We start from the raw sequence: 23,509 nt of genomic DNA, 5'->3' as shown, positions 1-23,509 counted from the left end.
TTTTCTTTGGTGATAACAGTCACTGAGAGAGAGAGAGAGAGAGAATCTCCCTAACAGGGACACAGACAGTAATAAAACCTGATAGGGGTTCTAACCCCTCTCCACTTTATACAAAAGTAAAACAGGTTTTCCCTTCAATGGTATGATGGTTTATATACAGTGCAAAGGTAGAGCTGCCTTTATTACAACCTGGAAGCTTGTAGACCTGAACTTTGTCCTCAGTTACAAGGTAATTAAAGCGGTTGTAAACCCTCTTTTTTATTCTATTTTTAAATAACAAACGTATCATACTTACCTCCACTGTGCCGCTTGTTTTGCACAGAATGACCCCGAACACCGTCTTCTGGGGTCCCTCAGCGGCTCTCGCGGCTCCTCCCCACATCAGATAACCCCCTAGGAGAAGCGCTCTCCGGGGGGGTACCCTGCAGGCACTAGAGTTGCCAGCCCATCCCTTTAAACCTGAACACATATTAACTACACAGGTTCTGTGGCTGATTAAGGTGATAATTAAACTCACTTGGTGCCTTATCTGCATTAAATTAGCCTCAGAATCTGTGTAATAAATATGTGTTTGGGTTTAAAGGGATGAAGTGTCAACCCCAGTGGGCGCACTTCCGAGTCCAGCATTTGTGTCCGTAGACACAAATGCTGGGTTTTACCCTGCCTCTCCCCGTGTCATTGGATTGGTCTGACAGCAGTGCAGCCATTGCCTCCTGCTGCTATGAATCTATCCAATCAAGAGCCGAGATCCCGTGGAGAGAGTGTCCCTCTGTGTCCCCACTAAGGGAAATACGCGGCTTGGGTAAGTAAAACGGGGGCTGGTAGTTCGGTCACTGCCAGGTGATTTTTCCACCTTAATGCATAGGATGCATTAAGGTGAAAAAGCACTGGGGTTTACAATCCATTTAACTTTTTCAGATCCCTGCTATAGCCGAATGACAGCTACAGGACGGACCTACTTTGCCGGAAGGGCGTCAATAGACGTCCTCCTGTGCTCGAGCGGCGAGTCTATGATCGGCTGATCATGAATCATAGTAAGGGGTCGATCCCGACCCCTTACCATGTGATCATCTGTCAGCCAATGACGGCTGATCATGTGATTTAACCAGAGCTGGTAATCGGCTATTTTTTCTCCTTGCGCTGATAGCGTGAGGAGAGAAAGAAAAGCAGATCACCAGCGGTTGTCAGAGGGACATCGTTCCCAATCAAGGAGAGCTGCCACTAGATCATCTGTGCCCACCCACCAGCGCCACCTTCCATTGTTCACAATGCCACCCATCAGTCACCAATCAGTGCCTCATCAACAGTGCTGCCAGTGTCACCTACCAGTGCCACCTATCAGTGGTACCTAACCTATCAGAGCCCTTCAGTGCCACCCATCAGTGCCATCTTATCAGTGGCCATCAGTGCTGCCTTATCTGTCCCCATCAGTGCCACCTTATCTGTCCCCATCAATACAGCCTATCAGTGCCGCCTCATTGGCGCATATCAATAAAGGAGAAAAATAACCTGTTTCCAAAATTATAACAATCTCTGAAACATGATTTTTTTTTTTTTTAATTTTCCATCTTTTTTTGTTTGTTTAGCAAAAAACCCCAGCTGTGATTAAACACCACCAAAAGAAAGCTCTATTTGTGTGAAAAAAATGATAAAAATGTAATTTGGGTACAGTGTTGTATGACCGCGCAATTGTCATTTAAAGTGCGACAGCGCTTAAAGCTGCAAATTGGTCTGGGCAGGAGGGGGTTTAGGTGCCCAGTGAGCAAGTGGTTAAGTAACTCAGATGCGGTGAGTTCTTTATATTTGATGTATAAACTCCACCTCTAATCCCACTGTCATGTCTCTACTGAGCTCAGCATCCACCGAGACCCGCCCACTCCTCAGCCACAGTATTGCTTCACTGTACCCAGAGCCCCGCCCACTCCACCGCGTCAACTTCACTACAGTGTAGCCAGGGACCCCGCCCACCCGTCCATTCCGAACTCACATGCGGAATGCGGGCGGGGACATGCAAATGAAGCCGCACGATCGCCACCTTCCGAAAAAAACAACCCTCCCACCGCACCGGAAGACCCCTGCTATGCCTCGCGCTCTCATTGGACGGCCGCGAAGAAGAGGCGCGCGCCTCCGCTCGCTCCCGCGCTGGCTTTGTGTGGCTGTGAGGGACTCGTGGAGTTGAAGCGGACTCCGCCGAAGGGCGCCTCTGCGGGGAAGCCATGGAGGAGCTGAGCGCGGTCGGGGAGCAGGTGTTCGCGGCCGAGTGTATCCTCAATAAGAGGCTGCGGAAGGTAAGGCCCGTGTGTCTGTCCTCACAACCGCCATCCATTCCTCTGACCCCGCCCCCTGGAACAACAAGTCACCCCCGTGTTCTCTTGTGTCTCCCGCAGGGAACGTCCGAGTACCTGGTGAAGTGGAGAGGATGGTCCTCCAAGTGAGTCAGAGCTAGGCCTGTGTGTGAGCGGAGTGTACCCCACCTCTATGGTCCCCCCCCACTCAAACACCTCTATGGCCCCCCACCCATACAGCTCTATGGTCCCCCCCCCCCCCAACACCTCTATGGTTCCTGACACTCATCTGCCATGTTTGTGTTTACATTCCTTACCGACCTCTCATCATCATCCCTGTAGTGCTGGCTGGGCTCCACCAGGGTGTACATCACACCTGTGCCCTCTCATCTGTCCTCTATACAAACACAGGACCACATGCAGATCTGTGCTGTTCATGAAACTCCATTGCCAAAGTACAAAGCTGTTCAGCCATTAAGAGATTTATTTTTGCCACTTTCCAACAGTATAATTTTCATATACCACCCAAAGGTGGCGCTGCTGTGCCAGATCCCCTACCTAGTACGTGAGTCGAGTCTTCCGGGTCTTGGTGCGCATGTATGCTGCCACTGGCCTGCTAATGGAGAGCAGGAGCTCATCTACAGGTACCACGGACTCTGTGTCTTCTAGTAACTGCTGATCATCCAGCACAGAGGCAGAACATCGATCTGCCAATGTAAACAAGGCAGATCATCGTTCTGACAGTAGGGAAGGTATGGATGCTGTGTTCCTGTAAAACAAACATGGATCCATACCTTCAACCCACTAGTAAAAAGCATCTCCAACACTACGCTAAAACTCTCACTTGGACAGTGATGGTGAACCTTGGCTCCCCAGATGTTTTGGAGCTACATTTCCCATGATGCTCATGCACGCTGCAGTATAGTTGAGCATCATGAGAAATGTAGTTCCATAACATCTGGGGTGCCAAGGTATGCCATCACTGCGCTAATAACACTGTTAAAAAAAAAAAATATGGGTTTGGGGATTTTAAAAAAAAAAAATGCTTACCTAGGTGGATGCAGCAACTGGTGCCTCTGCACTTAGAACAAGGTGATCGAACACTGCCAGTCACTCGGTTTTGACAGCTCTCTGCTCTGCCCCCTCACTCACTGGAGAACTGTGTGGAGGCAGCCAACTCACACTCCAAGCAGTTCCCTGAGAGGCTGAGCCTGGTGTTGATCCAGGCACCTGGCGGATCCCAACTCCCATTGTTGTGATGACACGGTACCTGGACCGACTTTTTCAGTCCGCTCTCTGCTGAGAATGGGTCACAGGAGTGCAAAAAAAATTTCACTCATGTGGTCCATAGAATTACAGCCAAACAACCTTTGGCTATACTTCTTCTTTTTAACCCTTTTATTATTATTGTACAGGATTTATATAGCACCAACAGTTTGCACAGTGCGTTACAACATGTGGGCAGACAGTACAGTTACAATACAGGAGGAATAAAATGGCCCTGCTTGTTAGAGCTTACAGTATAGGAGGGAGGGTCAAGTGATACAGGTAATAACTGAGGATGAGATAATGGAGAAAAAAACAAGTAGAGTTGTTAGGTGGAGGCAGGTTAGGCTTCTCTGAAGAGGATGGTTTTTAGAGATTGTCTAAAAGCAAACTGATTGGGATAAGGAGTTCCATAGGATGGGAGAGGCTCTGGAAAAGTCCTGGAGGAGAGCCTGGATGGAGGTGATGAGGGAGCTAGAGAGCAGGAGGTCTTGGAAGGAGCAAAGAGAACAATTAGGTTAGTTTGAGACTAGGTTAGTGATCTAGCTGGGGGCTGAGCTGTGGATGACTTTATAAGTTAGTATTTGAATTAAATTTGGTCGCCCCTGATGTTAACCCCTTCCCTGCCTGTGTCATTAGTGCAGTGACAATGCATATTTTTAGCACTGATTCCCCAAAAAGTGTCATTTAGTTTCAGACTGTCCACCGTAACATCGCAGTCTCACTGTAAGTTGCTGATTACCGCAATTACTAGTAAAAAAAAAAAAAATCCCATAGTTTTGTAAATGCTATAACTTTTGCACAAGCCAATCAATATACGCTTATTGGGATTTGTTTACCAAAAATATGTAGCAGAACACATATTGCCCTAACTTTATGAAGAAAGTTGAGTTTTTGTGCTTTTAAATTTTCTATTTGTTTAGAGTGCAAAAAATAAAAACCGCAAAGGTGATCAAATACCAACAAAACAGAGCTCTATTTGTGGGAGAGAAGGGGCATACGTTTTAGGTTTTGGGTACACTGTTGCATGGCCACACAATTGACAGCTAAAGTAATGCAGTGCCATATGGTAAAAAAATGATCTGGTCAGGAAGGGGGATACATCTTCAGAATTTCAAGTGGTTAAAGTTGAAAAGTGTAATGATATTGCACAGAGCAGCCCTCATCCTCCTCTTCTGGGGTCCTCCGCCAGCACTGCCCACTCCTCCTCCACTGTGTCTGCCCCCTCAGCAAGCCATCTGCTGTGGGAGCTCCTACTCAAGCCAGGTTGTGTGTGCCTGTACACACACAGCACAGTTTGGCCGCCTCAACGCTGTCCTCATAGAATTTGATTGACAACAGCAGGAGCCAATGGCGCTCAGTCTAGGCTGTGAATCCAGGAAGAGAAGACCTGTAGACAGGCACAGCAGTGGATTGAGAGAAGTCAGGTAAGTGTATGGGGATGGGGGCACAAGTGGTAAAATTCTTTTTCCTTAGTGCAGAGAATACAGTAGGGTAAAAAAAAAATTTAAGCTGAACCACTTTAAAGGGTTTGTTAATATATACCAAAAAACTGCCTATGTAGAGCAGGGTTGTCTGTAGATAAGAACAAACGCTTCTGATTAAAGTTAAATATAGGTGTAGGCCATGTATGTACCTCATGAAGTTTGACCTGAAAACTCCTAGGCTATTGCTAAGAGATGTCTAGCTCTTACTTCTCATTATCACAGGATTGAGCTCTTGAACACTGAGCTCAGAGCTACTGCATCTGGGGGAAGAGTGCATGTGAGGAGGAGGGTTTGAATCAGAGAAAGGGCTCACTCCTTGTGATGGTGACGATGAGCAGTATCGGCTAGTCCTCTTAGCAACAAGGCAGGATGGGGGTCATACAATCTCTGGAAGTTTGAGTCCTGCTTCAGGAGGTGGATAAGTGGCCTACATCTATAGCAAGGACATTCAAATATGATCAAAGCTGAGTTGCTAACTACACAGTAGAGAGGGATGTACATAGCAGCCATGATGCTTGGTATCACATCATGGCAAACATTATCCCTGCTGTTGCATTCAGTGGGCATTACTGCCCAACAAATGTGACCCATCCAACTGAATTGGGGCACCCTTCAGCCATGTACAATGCACATGCTTGCAGTGCAGGGGTTAAATTTAGGTGGCAAGAAGGCGATAGAATGCATACTTACTGCTTGTCAAATGCCCCCCAGTAGGCATCATAATTGTAAAACAAGCCCTCAAATATCCTATCTCAAAGTACTACTTGACAGTCGTGTGTTATTAAACCCAGTAATATGAAAATAGTTTATCTGCCCCCCCCCCCCCCCCCCCCCCCCACAGCGCATACATCCTTTTTACATTAAAATACTGCCACTATGCTTTTTTTTTTTTTTTTTTTTTTTTCTTCAATGATCCGTATACCGTGGTCTGTGATAAACTGCACAGTTTCTCCAGTGCTGACAGTTCAGGTAGGAGGAGATTTCCAATACAGCCTGTATACACGCCCACATGTTTGATGTCAATATCATGTGACCCGGCTAGCTCTGAGAAGTTAAATGTTCTCTCCAGCATAAGATACAACTGAGCATGTGCAGATTAGCTACCCTGCCTGTGTTAGCTGGCTTTCGCCAGATATTGCTGGAGGGAAGGATCTGTGCATACACGATAAAACAGCCTTTCTTCCTCGTACAACGTGGGACACAGAGGCTCAGTAATTACTGGTGGGTTATAGGGTATCACTAGGTGATTGGACACTGGCACACCCTAGACAGGAAGTTCAATTCCCATATAACCCCTCCTCCTAGTGGCGATACATCAGTTTTTTTCGCCAGTGTCTTAGGTGTTGGTCATAATTAAAGATGTGCTGTGCTGAGCTCCGCTGGAATATCCTTACTGGGGCCAGCTATGCAACCAGATCCATTCAAGGTGTCTTTTCCGGGCCAAATTGGATGGTACCCGGGCCTCGTGTCCGAAGAAATGAGGTTTCACCTGTAACGCTTCTCTTTTTAGAGAGCTGGACCCTGGGATCCAGTATTTTTTATTTATATATATATATATATATATATATATATATATATATATATATAATAAAAAAAAAAATTCAGCCATATTCCTGGCTGGGTGCTTTATGGGCCCAAAACTGTAGATCCCCCTATTCAAGGGGGCCCCAGTCTCTGATGTTTTTTTTCCTAACGGAGCCCACCGTAAGGGCTATTAGTGCTTCGTAGGCGGTCCATCACCAGGCCTCCATGGCTCAAATCTGCAAGGCCGCAACCTGGTCATCAGTCCATACTAGGGGTGCAACGGATCGTCAACGATCCGTGATCCGAACGAGTCACCCCGCTCGGATCGGCACATGCCGCGATCTGCAGAGCACTCCGCGGTCTCGACCTTAGGAAAGGCTGTGGCTTCGGCCTAGCTCCGAAGCGGCGGCCATCTTTCTACACCCAGGCTGTTTACACTGATTGCTCTGACGGAGCGATCACTTGTAAACAAACTGACACCGCTTCCTCTCTCCCCTCTCTGTACTAACCTGAGATGGAAGCAGCCATCCCTCCATACCCTGCAGTACCCCAATACTCTGCAATACCCCAATATTCTAGCAATACTCTGCCGATGCCCTGCCTGCCGGTACTCAGCCATGCCCAGCCAATATTACAGTGGGGGAGATTGTGGATATTACAGTGGGGACTATATGGTGGTGGAATTTTCACAGGTTTTTGCAAATTAAATTATTTGTTGATCCGAGGAACGATCCGATCCGCGAGTGTTTTTGATCCATTGCACCCCTAGTCCATACATTCACCAAATTGTATCAGGTGGATGCGAGAAGGCATGAGGACTTCGCCTTTGGGCGTAGTGTGCTGCAGGCAGCGGTACAGGGTCCTCAGATCGGAGTACACCCTATGTTGTGTGGTTCCCCTCCCCTCAGATAGCATTGCTCTGGGACATCCCACCAGTAATTACTGAGTCTGTGTCCCGTGATGTACGAGAAAGAAAATAGGATTTTTATAACTGCTTACCTGTAAAATCCTTTTCTTTTGAGGTACATCACGGGACACAGAGGTTCCCTCCCCTCTTTTAATACACTTATATTGCTTTGCTACAAAACTGAGGTACCTCCACTAGGAGGAGGGGTTCTATGGGGATTGAACTTCCTGTCTAGGGTCTGCCAGTGTCTAATCACCTAGTGATACCCTATAACCCACCAGTAATTACTGAGTCTCTGTGTCCCGTGATGTACCTCGAAAGAAAAGGATTTTACAGGTAAGCTGTTATAAAAATCCTATTTTTTACACAATGCAGAGGATTAACCCCTCAAGTTCCGCAGTGAGTATAACAAGCATGCTATGCTGCATATACCGACTTTACTGTTGTAGGTTTAGTAAACTTTTAAAGCATTTATTCCATGGATTTCAGCAGTATGTTTACCCCAGCAGAGGTCTCCACACTATGGCTCTCTAGTTGTTCAGAGACTAAAATTCCCATCGTGCCTAGTCATGTCTGTGAATGTCAGTTTTACGATGCCTCATGGGATGTGTAGTTCCGCAACAGCTGGAAGGGCGTAGTTTGGAGATCCCTGCTCTAGAGTCTGACTAGATCTGCCCCTTCTTCCTTCCCAAAGTGCAGTAAAGCAATAAAAAAAAAAATACAATTTTAGCCTACCTGTTTTTTTCATTAACAATTGAATCTTTTTATTTTCCAAAACTCCCAGCTGTTTTGGTAAAATTTTCTATAGCATAGTAACTGACCCAGCCCAGGGTACACACATCCCTCTGGCTGAGAATTTATGATCTGACAGATCACCTGCACTCATTAATCTTTGCTACTCTGGCATTTACCGCAAATGGGCAACACACCAGGGAGCTGCCAGCAATGGCTCTCTAAAATAAATTTTGCCTCAGGTTTTCACAATCTGTATTTTTCCATTTTAAAAATATAACCTGTAAGTAAATGTAATTATAGAGTACATATTCTAGATCACTTTTATTTTCCATCAAGTCTGTCAGTTGCTTTTTAGGGAACCTCAAACCACTTATTTTAGAAAAAGCTGAGCCCTAGACAGATATAAGTGATGGCAGTTACGTGTATGTGTAATGTATATAAAATGTGTACATTTTTCTTTTATGCTACGTTTTTTTGTATTGATATCTGCCCCCTGTAATCCCCAGCACAGCAGGAATCCAGTGCTCTGAGCCATTCTTAGGCTTCATGCACACAAGACGCTGATTCAAACTCTGCTGGACATATGTTTTTAAAACCGGAAACCAGCATTTAGAAACGCCCGTTTTGCCGCGTTTCTTTACCGCGATTTAGCGGCGTTGTACCGCGTTTGTATCTAGAAGCGTTTAGTTAAGCTAACATCATAGACCCTCCCTAAGCTCAAAAAAACAGTATTAACTAGTGTATTTTTTTGACTCAAACCTCCATCAGCACCTTTTTTAGACAGCACCTCATCCCAATTCAAAGTATAAATAAGGAGTATATGGGAAAAGAAAAAAGGGGATTTTTACAGTAATATATTGAGAGTACAGTAATAAGAAAATTCAACACCTAAAATGATTTTATTATAAATTATTAAAATTTTAAGAATTTTATTGTATCTTGCCACCACCCAGATTGGTTCCCGTCTATGCCCTCCTAAGCCGTTCCACTCCATTGATTGGAGGGGCAGTCTTGTACACACTTTCTTTCATTGGATGGTGGATTTGAAGGGAGGGTAAGCCCCTATGAGGACCTTTTAATTAAATCATGTTGGTTTATACTGAATGCATTAATTGTAAATTTGTTTGTGTTATTGTTTGTTATTAGCTTGCATATCCCCTGAGGAAGCTGTTGCGAAACATGTCGGGATAGATGACTGCAAGCTTTTTCCCACCTTCTGTATTATTTGGACCAGTCTCTTTTGTCATTTTGTAACTATGCAATGATTGCAAATGTGCAAAAACCATTTTAATAATTTATAATATCAATTTTATGTATTGAATTTTCTTATTACTGTACTCTCAATATATTAGCACTGTAAAAATCACCTTTTTTCTTTTCCCATATACTCCTTATTTATACCTAGTATTAACTATTTCAGCAATTTTGTGAGACCTGAGTGAGTAGCAGCAGCTGTGAGAGCAGCAGTGTACTTGTATTTAGCGTGTCACTTGCCACGTCACTTGCCGCCGCAAGTTGGGGATTGTCCACTTGCCGCCGCAAGTTGGGGATTGTCCACTTGCCACGTCACTTGCCGCCGCAAGTTGGGGATTGTCCACTTGCCACGTCACTTGCCGCCGCAAGTTGGGGATTGTCCACTTGCCACGTCACTTGCCGCCGCAAGTTGGGGATTGTCCACTTGCCACGTCACTTGCCGCCGCAAGTTGGGGATTGTCCACTTGCCACCGCAAGTTGGGGATTGTCCACTTGCCACGTCACTTGCCGCAAGTTGGGGGATTGTCCACTTGCCACGTCACTTGCCGCAAGTTGGGGGATTGTCCACTTGCCACGTCACTTGCCGCAAGTTGGGGGATTGTCCACTTGCCACGTCACTTGCCGCCGCAAGTTGGGGATTGTCCACTTGCCACGTCACTTGCCGCCGCAAGTTGGGGATTGTCCACTTGCCACGTCACTTGCCGCCGCAAGTTGGGGATTGTCCACTTGCCACCGCAAGTTGGGGATTGTCCACTTGCCACGTCACTTGCCGCAAGTTGGGGGATTGTCCACTTGCCACGTCACTTGCCGCAAGTTGGGGGATTGTCCACTTGCCACGTCACTTGCCGCAAGTTGGGGGATTGTCCACTTGCCACGTCACTTGCCGCAAGTTGGGGGATTGTCCACTTGCCACGTCACCTGCCACAAGTTGGGGATTGTCCACTTGCCACGCCACTTGCCGCAAGTTGGGGATTGTCCACTTGCCACAAGTTGGGGATTGTCCACTTGCCACATCACTTGCCGCAAGTTGGGGATTGTCCACTTGCCACGCCACTTGCCGCAAGTTGGGGATTGTCCACTTGCCACAAGTTGGGGATTGTCCACTTGCCACAAGTTGGGGATTGTCCACTTGCCACATCACTTGCCGCAAGTTGGGGATTGTCCACTTGCCGCAAGTTGGGGATTGTCCACTTGCCGCAAGTTGGGGATTGTCCACTTGCCACGTCACTTGCCGCAAGTTGGGGATTTTCCACTTGCCACGTCACTTGTCGCAAGTTGGGGATTGTCCACTTGCCGCAAGTTGGGGATTTTCCACTTGCCACGTCACTTGCTGCAAGTTGGGGATTGTCCACTTGCCGCAAGTTGGGGATTGTCCACTTGCCACGTCACTTGCCGCAAGTTGGGGATTTTCCACTTGCCACGTCACTTGTCGCAAGTTGGGGATTGTCCACTTGCCGCCGCAAGTTGGGGATTGTCCACTTGCCACGTCACTTGCCGCAAGTTGGGGGATTGTCCACTTGCCACGTCACTTGCCGCAAGTTGGGGGATTGTCCACTTGCCACGTCACTTGCCGCAAGTTGGGGGATTGTCCACTTGCCACGTCACTTGCCGCAAGTTGGGGGATTGTCCACTTGCCACGTCACTTGCCGCAAGTTGGGGGATTGTCCACTTGCCACGTCACTTGCCGCAAGTTGGGGGATTGTCCACTTGCCGCAAGTTGGGGGATTGTCCACTTGCCGCAAGTTGGGGGATTGTCCACTTGCCGCAAGTTGGGGGATTGTCCACTTGCAATTGCTTAAGATATTTTTTTTTTATTGTTTTTTTCATCATTTGCAATCATTTTTGAGATTTTTAATGTAAAAAAAAAATAGGTCACCACGAAAATGCAGCAAAACGCGGTAACAGCGTTTTGCGTCTGAAACGTGGAAACTTTTGCGTCTGAACCCATTTTTTTGCTTCCCCGAAAAGAGGTTAAACACAACTGCCTAAAAATGGCAAAAAATGAGACTGTACATGGACACATAGGATAACATTGAATGAATGAGCCCCATCAGTATTCTGCTTCTCCTTCATTAGACAATCAGCAGCCAGAGGGTTTGCTTTGACCACAATTCTGCTGTTGCAATGCCTTGAATGTCACTGTGCTGTCTGGCAGGAGAGCTCAATTGACAGAACATGCTGTACACAGTTACAGATTTTTCCTTTACTTTCTATTGAAAAATACAATAGGGAAGTAAGAAATCTCTTAAAAGGAAACTCCTTTTATTTATTTTATTTTTTCTTATTTTTTGTCAGTGCTTCCACTATTCTTGACCTAGTGACAACTCATAAGTTCAAATTTTTCTTTACGTTAGGTTCGCACCTATGCGTGTTGCGGCTGAGGTGTTTTTTCTGTCTCGTTTTTAATGGGGTGTTGTCTGTTTTTTATTTTATTTTTTGGGGGGGTGATAAGGGGTCTGTCACGTAGGGGTAAAACACATCCTAAACACAGTGCTAGAGTTTTTTTGGTGCACTTCCATTCAAGTCTGTGGAAACAAAAACAAACTGCTGCATGTAAAAAAAAAAAAAAATCACTTTCCAAAAAAAATGCATCGGTTGAAACCACATGGATGTGATTGTGGAAATAGGAAAACATGTTAAATGGACTGTAGTGCTTCTCTGCAAAATGCCTAAGTGTCAGCCTAGGCTTATGCTGGCCATACACTATACAAAAAATCAGACAAAATTCTATTGTTTCGAACGTTTGGACGATTTTCTGATAGTGGATGACAAATGATGATCGGTTTCTAATTCTCAGCCCTGAAAAATGTGATTGACAATGTTGAAATATTTTTATTGAATGAACCATCTTTGTAAGGTTAGTGGCTTTCTCGCATAGGAAAAATTGTTCACTTTTTTCGTGCACAGGTGCAAGAAGACTTTAACCCGGAAGTAAACAAATGCAGCCACAGCAATCTTTCATCTACACAAGCTCAAATACACCTTCAGCTAGCAGGGCACGTAGGCATTTGAGTTTGCCATTGTCTACAGTCATGTAAAAATTAAGTTTGCAAAGTAAAGACAAGCAAAATTACTTTTAGCAAACTTTATCTGAAAGATCTGTCCACAACAATATGCGGTACACCAAGCGGGCATACAGGAAAGTCAATTTTATTTTGTCATTTCCCTACTAATGTGACCAAATCGAACAATAAACCGGTTAATTTATGTCCATTGAGCGTTTCTTTCAAAATTTGGTTACTACATGATGGTAGTATCTTTAGCTGTATTTTTTTTTTTCTTGGTGTATGACCAGCACTACTGTCAATCCTGAGAACCTTGGTCATTAGGACAAGTAGGGTGAATCTCCCCAGTGGGACACAGACACTAATAAAAACACAATAGAAGTTCTAATTGTTCTCTGCTCTATACAAAGCGGAAAAAGTGTTGTAGATGTTAAAAATTTTGTTCACGTCTAGAATCCCTATAATTACATCCCTTTTCACATTTGCAGGCACAACAGCTGGGAACCAGAGGAAAATATTTTGGATCCACGACTACTTCTGGCTTTCCAGAAGAGGTAGGTTGTTATCAAGAACACCTAAGTTTCCAAAATTTACATCTATGCTGGAATAGGGTTTTTTTTTTTTTTTAGAATCAGTTTTTATTAGAAAAGGAGGTACATACAATACATACATCGAGATCCAATGAAAAAAAAAAACAATTATCCGCATACATCCAGTACATAGCAGAGGGAATAGGGGTTTTTTTTATTTTTTTTTCCCAATGATATAATCTAGGGCTGCAACTAACGATTATTTTCATAATCGATTAGTTGGCCAATTATTGTTGCGATTAATCGGTTAAAAAAATAAAAAAGTGTGGTGTATAATTTAGTTAATATGTAAAGTTTTAAAAAGCCAATTTATTCTTAAATATCTCTTTTGCAGTAGTAAATATAAATACCCAACTATATTGTTAGGGAGCAAAATATCTAATCACTCTGAAAATAACAGACAGAAGATATATACTGTATATACTATTAGAAGAGATGTACTGTATATACTATTAGAGGAGAGAGATACTGTATATACCGGTACTATTAGAAGAGATATACTATTAGAGGAGAGATTTATTATTATACAGGTTTTATATAGCGCCAACAGTTTACTCAGCGCTTTACACCATGAGATATACTGTATATACTATTAGAAGAGATATACTGTATTAGAGGAGAGATATAATGTATATACTATTAGAGGGGATATATACTGTATAAACTATTAGCTGAGATATACTGTATATACTATTAGCAGAGATATAGTGTATATACTATTAGAGGAGAGATATACTATTAAATGGTAAATCTATTAAATATCATCAGACTCATTAACTTTAACCACATTTTGTTACTGGCCGATTAATCGATTATGAAAATAGTAATCGATTAATTTCATAATTGATTAGTGGTCGATTAATCGATTAGTTGTTTCAGCCCTAATATAATCTAACTTTTTTTTTTCTTTAGAGGTTTGTACCATTTGTAGGTTATTCATTTAAAGGGTAACTCCACTTTTGTAGGGGGGAAATGTAATGTATACAATTGCGACACAAGTCATATTGAATTTTATTTAACTGCTTAAGGACTGACCCTCTTTCTGAGATTTGTTGTTTACAAGGTAAAACCTTTTTTGAATAAATTATTTAAAATTTTTTGGGTGAAGAAAATATTTTTTTTTTTAATTAAATAAAAAACCAGTAAGCAAAAAGTCAGCCCAATTTTATATTGTGGCAGATGTTACGCCGAGTAAATTGATACCCAACTCTTCGTGCTTCAAATCTGCACCAGCTTGTGGGGTGGCGACAAACTTTTACCTTTAAAAAATTTTGCAGGTTGCATGTTTGGAGTTAGAGGTCTAAGCCTAGAATTATTGCTCTACTGATGGCGGTGATACCTTGCGTGTGGTTTGAACACCATTTCAATACTCGCGTTGGCTTGTGCACACGAACTTGGTGGGACGTGGATCGCTTTAAAAAATTATTTTACCTTTTTTACTTTATTTTTACACTGTTCTTTTAAAAAAAAAAAAAAGTCACTTTTATTCCTATTACAAGGGATGTAAACATCCCTTGTAATAGAAAAACCATGACAGGACCTCTTAAATAAGATCGGAGGTCTTTTTGACCCCAGATCTCATATTTGGACGAAAATGCAATTTGAAAAATGGCCCTTTTTAAATGCTATGGGCGGAAGTGGTGTCGCTTCCGCCCTGCAATCATATGGAGACAGGTGGGGGCCATCTTCCCCCCTCGCTCGTCTCCATACCAAGCCAGGAGAAGGATCCAAGCGGAGGGCACCGGGTCAAGGTGGGGGGCCCTCTCATGGCGAATCCACCGCAGACCACTTTTATCTGAAAGCGGACTGCCAGCTGAAGAAGAGGATAGCGGGGTTATGGCGGGAGGGGGGGTTGCTTTTCCTTTAAATTTGTAATTCGGTATCCTGATCACTTTAAAGTGGAACTACAGTTACTTAGACTCCTTTCACACTGGGGCGCTTTGCAGGCGCTATAATGCTAAAAATAGTGCCTGCAAAGCACCCTGAAAGAGTCGCTGCTGTCTCTCCAATGTGAAAGCCCCGGGGGCTTTCACGCTGGAGCTGTGTGCTAGCAGGACGGTAGAGTCCTGCTGCTAGCAGCAGCTTTTGCAGCGGTGTCTCCTAAACCACTCTTGCCCATTGAAATCAGTGGGGCAGCGCAGCTATACCGCCAGCATAGTGCTGCTGCAGCAGAGCTTTGCGCTGGTTTTAACCCTTTCTCTGCTGCTAGCGGGGAGGGGGGTAAAGTGCCCCGCTAGTGGCCGAAATAGTGCAGCAAAATTGATGGTGTTTTACCGCCAATGCACCCACCGCCCCACTGTGAAAGGGGCCTAAAGCATAAAATCACCAGTAGGTCATTTTTCAGCAAAGTCTCTTTTGCCAAAATGTCTGTCTTCCTGTGACTTTGTACATCACGCAGACTCTGACTCTATTCTCAGCATGCCGAGGATGGAGTCTGGTATGGAATTCTATAATTCCTGCACACGTGTGACTGAGTAGGCAAAGAGGTACGCTGCTTGACAAAATTGGCAGCGTAGAGAGCTGTGGGGGCCTACAGCGGTGACGGTATCCTGTGCAAGTATCCTGTGAAGGATTGAATTTAGCAGAATATGGTTTTGCATATTAACAATTCATTTTTCATACTTGGGAACTGCAGCGAGATTTTTTTTTTTCTATTTGTGTGTTTAAAAGCTGATATGTTTTTGAAAAGATGAAACTAGGGGTGCACCGAATGGGTTTTTTGGTGCCGAAACAGATACCGAAAATAAAATACACTAGGCCAAAAACCGTTACCAAAACTGACCAATACCAAAATTGACTGTTTTAAAAAAATATTTTTATACAGGAGATAGTCAGACTGGGGACATGGTACAGGAGATCAATGTGGCCTCAGCAGTGCCCATCATTTGCAGCCTGACTGGGCCTCACCAGTGCCCAGCAGCCTACCAGTGCATACCTCCCAACTTTTGAAGGTGAGAATGAGGGACATTTAAGGGGGGGGGGGGGGGGGGTTGACCTGTGGCAAGCGTAGTGCACCACGGCAAAAAGTGGGTGGGGTAGCAAAGTAAACTGTGTTGTCTGTAAACAGTTTATTATGCTACAGTTAGGAATGGAGAGAGTAAGTAATTTGTACAGGTAACTTACTCTGTCATTTCAGGCAGGGAAGCCTTCTGCGCTCTCCATCCTGACATATTCCCCACGGCAGCCGGTGGGAGATGGGAAGGGGGAACCTGGCAGAACTGGGGGGTGGGCAGGAGACAGCACAAGGGTCAGAGTAGGGGGGGGGGGGGGAATCGGGGTGGGGGGGTATTGGAGTACGGGGGGGTCTGAGTAGAGTATAGGGGGGACTGGAAAAGCAGAGGGGGGCAGAGAAGTTGCTGGGCAAGATCACAGAAGGGCCAGGAGAGAGCTGAGGGGCCCACGGGCAGCAGAAAAGAGCTGGAGAGGGGAGGCATACAGAGAAACCAATGTCCTCCATGTTCTTCCTGCAGCTGCTGAATGCCCACTTTTCTTCCTCTCCCTCCTGCAGGCATTCAGTGGCTGCAGGAAAAACATGTAAGGCATTGGTTTCTCTGTCTGCCGCCCCTCCTCTCAGGCAGGGTCACAATGGCGATCACTGTAGTTATGTCCCTGCAGTGAAGTAAAGGGGAAAAAAAAGTTCTGGCAGAATAAAGGAGCAATGAGGAATGAATGGAATGCTGGCAGGATTCTGAGGCTGGGACAGTTGCTGATTAGAGCATACAGAGGGTTAAGAAGACTGGTAGATGAAAAGATTGTGGAAATGCTGAGGATGTGGGGGGGGGGGGGGGGGCTGCGAGTGTAGGGAGAGAAGAGAAGGGACAGGTGTGAGGGAGTTATCAGTGTGCAAGTGATACCAGAAAGATTACTGTACTTCATTTACCTTCTACAAAGCACATTTTGGTAGTACATAGGTACTGGGCAGTGGTACTCGGCGATAGGAGAGGATCACATGGCACTGCACAGTGACAGGAGCAGGAACGGGGTCAGATGTCAGAATCCTCCCACATGCAGGGACGTCTATCACTGATCGCCACGCACAGTGCTGAGTGATGGGAGGAGGGGAGCAAACTCCACAGCCTGTGCCTCCGATAAACCTGTACACCGGCCGCACTTGACATACTGTGCAGGAGCAACTCAGAGCGAGATGTCAGGAGGAGGAGCTGGGAGAGAAAGCAGCTCTGCAGTTTCCTCCACAAAGCACAGCAGCACTCCAAAATGATACCCCGTAATGGGCAGCGCCATTATCGGCAAGAATTTTCCTTTCGGCAAAATGCCAAAAAAGGCAATTTTCGGACGATATGTTCTGGCGGCCGAAATTTCGGTGCATCCCTAGAGGAAACTGCTTATGTAATTTAGCAGCAGATTGTTGAAAAGCACATGCGCAATGCTTGTGATGTTAATTTTAGGGCATGCTTTGGATATTTCTAATTGAAATAGCTGTCTACTTTTTGTGAGCAATGGTTTCAGGTTAAGGGTTTGATATGTCGTTAATCTACAGAGAACAAGAGCGAGAACTGCGGAACAAAAAAAGGGGGAAACGCCCACGAGGAAGACCGCGTAAAAATGTGGTGAGTTTTTTTTTTTTTTGTTTGTTTTTTTTGCAGGTGTCCACAAAACAATGATAATAGAAACCCAACCATCTTCTCGGCTCAATATAAAATGTACTGTGCTGTCATCATTTAGCTGTATCTGTGAGAGTTTTAAAGAGGAAGTAAACCCTTACAAACCACTTTGACCTACAGGTAAGCCTAGATTAAGGCTTACCTGTAGGTCCAAGAAATATCTCCTAAACCTATATGGTTTAGGAGATATTTGCCCGAAAACGGGCACCGCTGTCTACGGCGCATGCGCCGTAGACAGCGGCACGCAGGCGCACTAAACGCGGCAGTTCCAAGAATGGAGCTGCCGCATTTGTCGACTCCCGTGCGCATGCGCGGGAGTGACATAATCGCGGCTTTGCCGAATGACAGCGGCGGAGCTGCGAGACGCCACTCCCGTGCGCGGGAGTAACGTCATCGCGGCTTCGCCGCTGTCATTCGGCGGAGCTGCGAGACGCCACAAGCAAGATGGATGCGGCGGACTACAGGGGACAGCGGCGACTTCGCTGGCTCCTGTGTCAGGTAAGTGACACATAATGGGCTACTATGCGATGCATAGTAGTCCATTATGCTTTACCTTTGCAGGGAAAAAAAGAGGAAGTAAACTCATCAGGGTTTACTTCCTCTTTAACTACTCTGCTTTGTAGGCCGGAGGTTGTTTATAGCAAAGCAGTTAAAGTGGTTGTTAACCTAGGTAAGAACTTCAAGGAAGATTTACCACAGGGCTTACAAGTCTTGCAGGTGTGAGGTTCTGACCTGTTCTGGTTTGGTGTCTTTTGGCTTGTTGCCATATTGCCCTCCCCTCAAATTCAGTGCTTGAAAACATCCCTATCATAATGAAGATACTGTCTGGTAATGTAGACACACACACACACCTATCCTAGTCTACTGCTGCCAAGGAGCAGTATGAGCTGCACTATTCCTAATAAAAAAAACATTTTTTTAGAAGAATACCAATTTAACGAATGAAAGTCTGATCTGTCAATGGGGGGGGGGTGGAGAATTTAGGGTAGGCTACAAACACTAAAAGGTATAATGTGTGGAACTGAGACATAGCCAAAGGGGGTGGAGGGAAGAGAGATACTGTGAGACTCTAGGATTTATGGGAATGTGACTCAAGTGTTTCGTTTTAACGGTCATATCTGTGTACATGAATGTAGTAAATTCTTTTTTTATTTTTTTTTGTATTCAAAGGAGTCAGAAGTTCCACCAAAAGCCAAATCAAGCAGCTCTTCCTCCTCTTCATCATCTTCATCTTCCTCGTCCTCTTCGTCTTCTTCCTCATCAGACGACAGTGATGCTGAGACACAGCAAAACGCCAGACCTCGAGATTCCCATCCTGTACCACAGAAGAAAGCTCAAGCTGTGGTGGTAAGGCCAGAGTTAAAGGAACAGTTGCGTAAGAAGAGAGGAAGGAAACCACTACCCCCTGAACAAAAGGTCCCTAGAAGAACAAAGGGAGCGAAACCTGGACCTAAAAGTGGAGCAGAAAAGGTTCAATCTGGGCACAGATTACCGGGATTTTCTTCTCTTAAATCGCACACTAAAGATGTACCAGTGTCTAGCAACAACCATCAAGGTGGTATGTCTTCCGAGGTTCTCTCAAACTTTGCAAAAAGCTCTCCTAATCATCCTAATGGTAGTTCACCCCGTAGCCTTAGCTGGCAAAGCTCTATTGTGCATTATATGAACCGGATAACACAGAACAGCTCTCAGCCAGGTAAGCGGCCAGTCAGTTTTGCTTCAAAAAGAAACAATCAGGCATCTGATACAAAAACCATCTCTAAAACCCAGGTGGATATTGGACCACCTCCAATTAAAACTGTGAAGCTTCATGACTCTGCAGAACCAACTGATTCTCCAATAAGTCAACCTGTGTTAACTGGAGGAGCGTCCAACAGAGAAAACATCCCAACTGTACAAAATAAGCTTCACAGTGCACAAGGCATGGGAACATTTGGAAATAACTCATCCGTACATACTCCTCAGAAAAATAACATCCCTCCCACACATGCTGGGACTACGGGCAGCAAGGCTGATAAAGTTGGCAGAAAAGTGGGAGGTGTGGGCCCTGTAAGATCTGCAATCTCGGGACCCACCAGGGATGTTGCACGTACTACTTCGGATAAAGGGCAGCAGGCAGAGGCACACAGAGAGCTGGCAGAGTTGAGCACTGGAGATGACAGCAGCTTGGACTCTGATCACGATTCATCACTATCCAGCCAGGATATGTCTGTTCAGGCTGGTCAGGATTGGAAACCAACCCGCAGCTTGCTTGAGCATGTTTTTGTGACAGATGTCACTGCCAACCTTATCACAGTAACTGTAAAGGAGTCTCCCACTAGTGTTGGCTTCTTCAATATGCGACCATTTTGATCAGTGTCAAACTGATGGGAGCATACAGCCAAATTGCCTGTTCCATTTAAAGGTCTTGCGATTCCTTTTTATTAAAACCCTTTGTTCATTTTAACTTCCCTGTGGAACGTTTGGCTTGGAGATTCCTTTTTAAAATGGCCAAATGGCTAATTACTTCATGAAACAAGACTTAAAGCTGGCCAAAGTTGTTTTTTGGGGTATGTGTTATTTCGATCAGTGAGCACAATAATAATCAAGATACCAGCAGAACTCTTTTGGGTGATTTTGGATTGGCAAATTTTACACAGTATTCTGGAGCGAAGAAAGGCAATCTAGCAGCTCATACTGCTCCTTGGCAGCAGTAGCGTAGGCTCCATTTATTATATAATATAATATAATAGCTTTTGTTGCCTAGCACCAAGGATTTAACCAGCCCTAACACAAGTGAAGCCCAAATGGCAAGCACCTTACCAGTAGGTGCTTAATGCTTGGGTTGCCTTACACCTACAGCACTTTTTGTATCCAAGAGGCAGATTGGATAATCATATAATTATTTATCCCTGTACATATTGTTAGGCCTTAAAATACTGTAGAGTATTGATTCATTTGATTTATGGTTTGTGCAGTGTTCTCTAAAACAATATAGACCTAAACAAGGATTTTAATCTGTGTGTCTTTGAAGCCTAGAATATATATATATTCTATCAAAGAACTAGACAAGCCCCCCCCCCCCCAGTCTGCTGTGTATGAGGTGTATTCCACTTTAAGGATCGGTGCCCTTTTCTTATGATTTACAATTTAATTTATGCCAGATGGTGTAACCTTCACTATTCCAGCGCTGCCACTGTGTTAAATGCAACTCTCATACACAGAAGCTGTACTAGAAATGATCTCCCCCCCCCCTCCTCTCTCCCTGTCCAGACTGTTGTATTCACAAAATTGTAAAAGGAGTGGCTTGCGAGTAAACTTTTTTTTTTTTTTTTTTTTTTTATTCTTATTTCTCCCCCTCTGGAGTTTTGCTTTAAACACTTTATGTATTGATACAGTGAAAGTCAGCACATTAGCAATCTGGCTGTGCTTTCCTAGATTTAGTGAGTTATATATTTAAGGCTCCTATGAGCCCTTGAAAGCAAAAATTTAATTTTGTACATCCATGTTTCCATGTTTTAAGCATGCAGTTATAGCCACATTTGGGCAGATATTTAATGATTTAGTCAACAGGTTTAAATGTATTTCTGGCAGTTTTAAAATGTATTGGTTTAACCCTTGGTGGGAAAGGGGGCTTCAAATTTTTCATGTGCAAAAGTTTAGGTGCCTTGTAAGTCTGTACTTGGTAATGCCCCTTTTGGCAGAAGTTGCAGCCCCTTACCTTCTCACCTGCTCACTTGCAGTTCTTGAATTAGGACATTTTCCACTTTTCCTTGTAGAACCATTCTAGTTCAGAAAATGTTCTTGGGTCTTCCTGCATGCAAGTACACCTAAAGAGATCCAATCACCAATACCGTTCAATTTCAGCAATAATCTTCCCATAAGATTATATCTGCATTAAAGAGGAAGTAAAGGCACTTTAAAAAAAAAAAAAATGCAATCTGCAAGGCAAAGGCATAATGAGCTAGTATGCATAGCATACTAGCTCATTATGAATAACTTGCCTGAGAACAAAGCCCCCAAAGCGGTCCTTCATCTTCACCACTGCCATGTATCGGAGTGACTTCTGGGTCTCGCTGCTCCGCCGCTGTGATTCGCCGAAGCCACGATGACCTCACTCCCGCGCATGTGCACGGGAGTGGACACGAGCGGCATATCGCCGTGATCTGCGGCCTGCTTAGTGCGCCGCTGTCTCCGGCGCAAGCGCCATAGACAGCGGTGGTTGTCTTTTTGTAAATATCTCCTAAACCGTATAGGTTTAGGAGATATTTCTTGGACCCAAAGGTAAGCCTTAATCTAGGCTTACCTGTAGGTCAAAGTGGTTTGTAAGGGTTTACAACCACTTTAACATTTTATGTATGTTTACCTATGAAAGCTTCCCCTGTGTTAACATCCAAAAGCCTTGAGATTGCTGCTGGGTCCGCCATCTTGACCAGCGTGTCACTTGACACTCTGCAGTATTACCCTTTTCTCCTAAAGGAAGGTGGAGAACTAGGCCAGCACAGACAGTAATTACACTCCCGGACTAGGAGAGGGCTAGAATCTGCAAAGGGGTGTGACGGGGAATTAACTCGGTGAAGAATTTTTAAATTTGCTAGCAAAATCAAAGGGACACTGCAAGTCAGTAAAACAATCATTCCTGGAAAGAATAAATGGGGTGTGTGTGTAAAATACTTTATATTTCTGTGCTTTTACCTGCTATTTAAGTTGGTGACAGGGTCTCTTAATTAATTAAAATTGAATGTGCATGCCAAATTACCATCTCAAGCTGTGCTTACCAGTTGCTCCTGGTTTCCTTCATGGGCCTCGTGTGAAGATGTACTATGTAACCCACTTGGTTGAGTGTCTAAAGAAATAGAGCATATTCACTGTAAAGAGTTTTCACCTTTCATTATGAATGTTTGGTTAACTTGATGAAGGTAAAGCTTTGTTCACCACCCCTCATAGTGGGCAAGTAAAATCCTTTTTATATACCTTTTTTGTTTCCCTTGCTCTTGAATTAGGTATTCAAATGGCTTTACCTTACTGCTTAGTTCAGTGAATTAAAAAAAAAAACGGTAAATTTAGCCCAATTTTTCTTTTTACAAAAAAAATGAAAGATGTTACGAGAATCATGATCTTTACTCTAAGCAGAAAAATGTTGATTCTCATTTTAGCCAGAATCGTGCAGCTCTACTTACCTGTTCATCACTGAAAGCCTGTTAAAAACTTTGAGCATAGGTTCAGTTTAACCGGTTGAATACCAGAGCCCATTTTGTGAATTGGCAATAACTCCATGGGGGGGCAGGGTTGTGTTTTTTTTTTTTTTTTTTTTTTTGTTTTTTTTTTGGATAAATAGGCCTTTATTTTAGTAACATTCTCTTAAGATTGTTGTTTTTTTTTTTTTTTTTTTTAATATATATAATAAAAGCAAAAAAGGTTAAACATTTATTTTCCCAGTTTGACAAGTAATATAGTGTTACTATAAAATGGTAATTTTATTTTGCCATGTTTATTATTCTGACACACTTTTATTTTTATTTTTAAAATGTTTAAAGTGCTGCAAAATGAGTCCCAAATATACAACTTTGTTTTGTGCTAAGAAAACAAAATCTAACTGAAAAATTTAGTGTTTGTCGCAAAAAGGAAGCAGTTTTTGGGAGCTTTAGATGTTAATGGTTAAATGGAAAAAGATTAAATTAAAAAAAAAAAAAATTTTTTTTTGATTTTTTTTTTTTTAATCAGTGCTTTCACAAAAAACACCTCCACTGTATTCCTTTTTCTGCCTTTGAAAAATTATATATATTATAAAAATCAACTTGTAAGACCGTAAATTAGAGTATGCTGTTCTGGAAATTGCAATCAGGAGCAATTCA

At 43.9% G+C, this 23,509-nt stretch overlaps 1 protein-coding gene across 1 annotated transcript; it reads left to right on the top strand.

Moving 5' to 3' along the window:
- Nucleotides 1–2,046: 2,046 nt before the first annotated feature.
- On the top strand, nucleotides 2,047–22,319 carry CBX2 (chromobox 2). The gene is made up of 5 exons (XM_077459614.1): nucleotides 2,047–2,288; nucleotides 2,388–2,431; nucleotides 12,952–13,017; nucleotides 17,552–17,621; nucleotides 18,846–22,319. Exons 1-5 carry the CDS (start codon nucleotides 2,217–2,219, stop codon nucleotides 20,025–20,027), a joined length of 1,434 nt encoding a protein of 477 aa, XP_077315740.1. The 5' UTR covers nucleotides 2,047–2,216; the 3' UTR covers nucleotides 20,028–22,319.
- Nucleotides 22,320–23,509: the final 1,190 nt, after the last annotated feature.

Source organism: Lithobates pipiens, unplaced genomic scaffold, assembly GCF_037356315.1.
Source record: "Lithobates pipiens isolate NorthernLeopardFrog02 unplaced genomic scaffold, aLitPip1_a1.2 Scaffold_28, whole genome shotgun sequence".
Lineage (NCBI taxonomy): Eukaryota > Metazoa > Chordata > Amphibia > Anura > Ranidae > Lithobates > Lithobates pipiens.
This window is presented reverse-complemented; position numbering and strand designations above follow the sequence as displayed.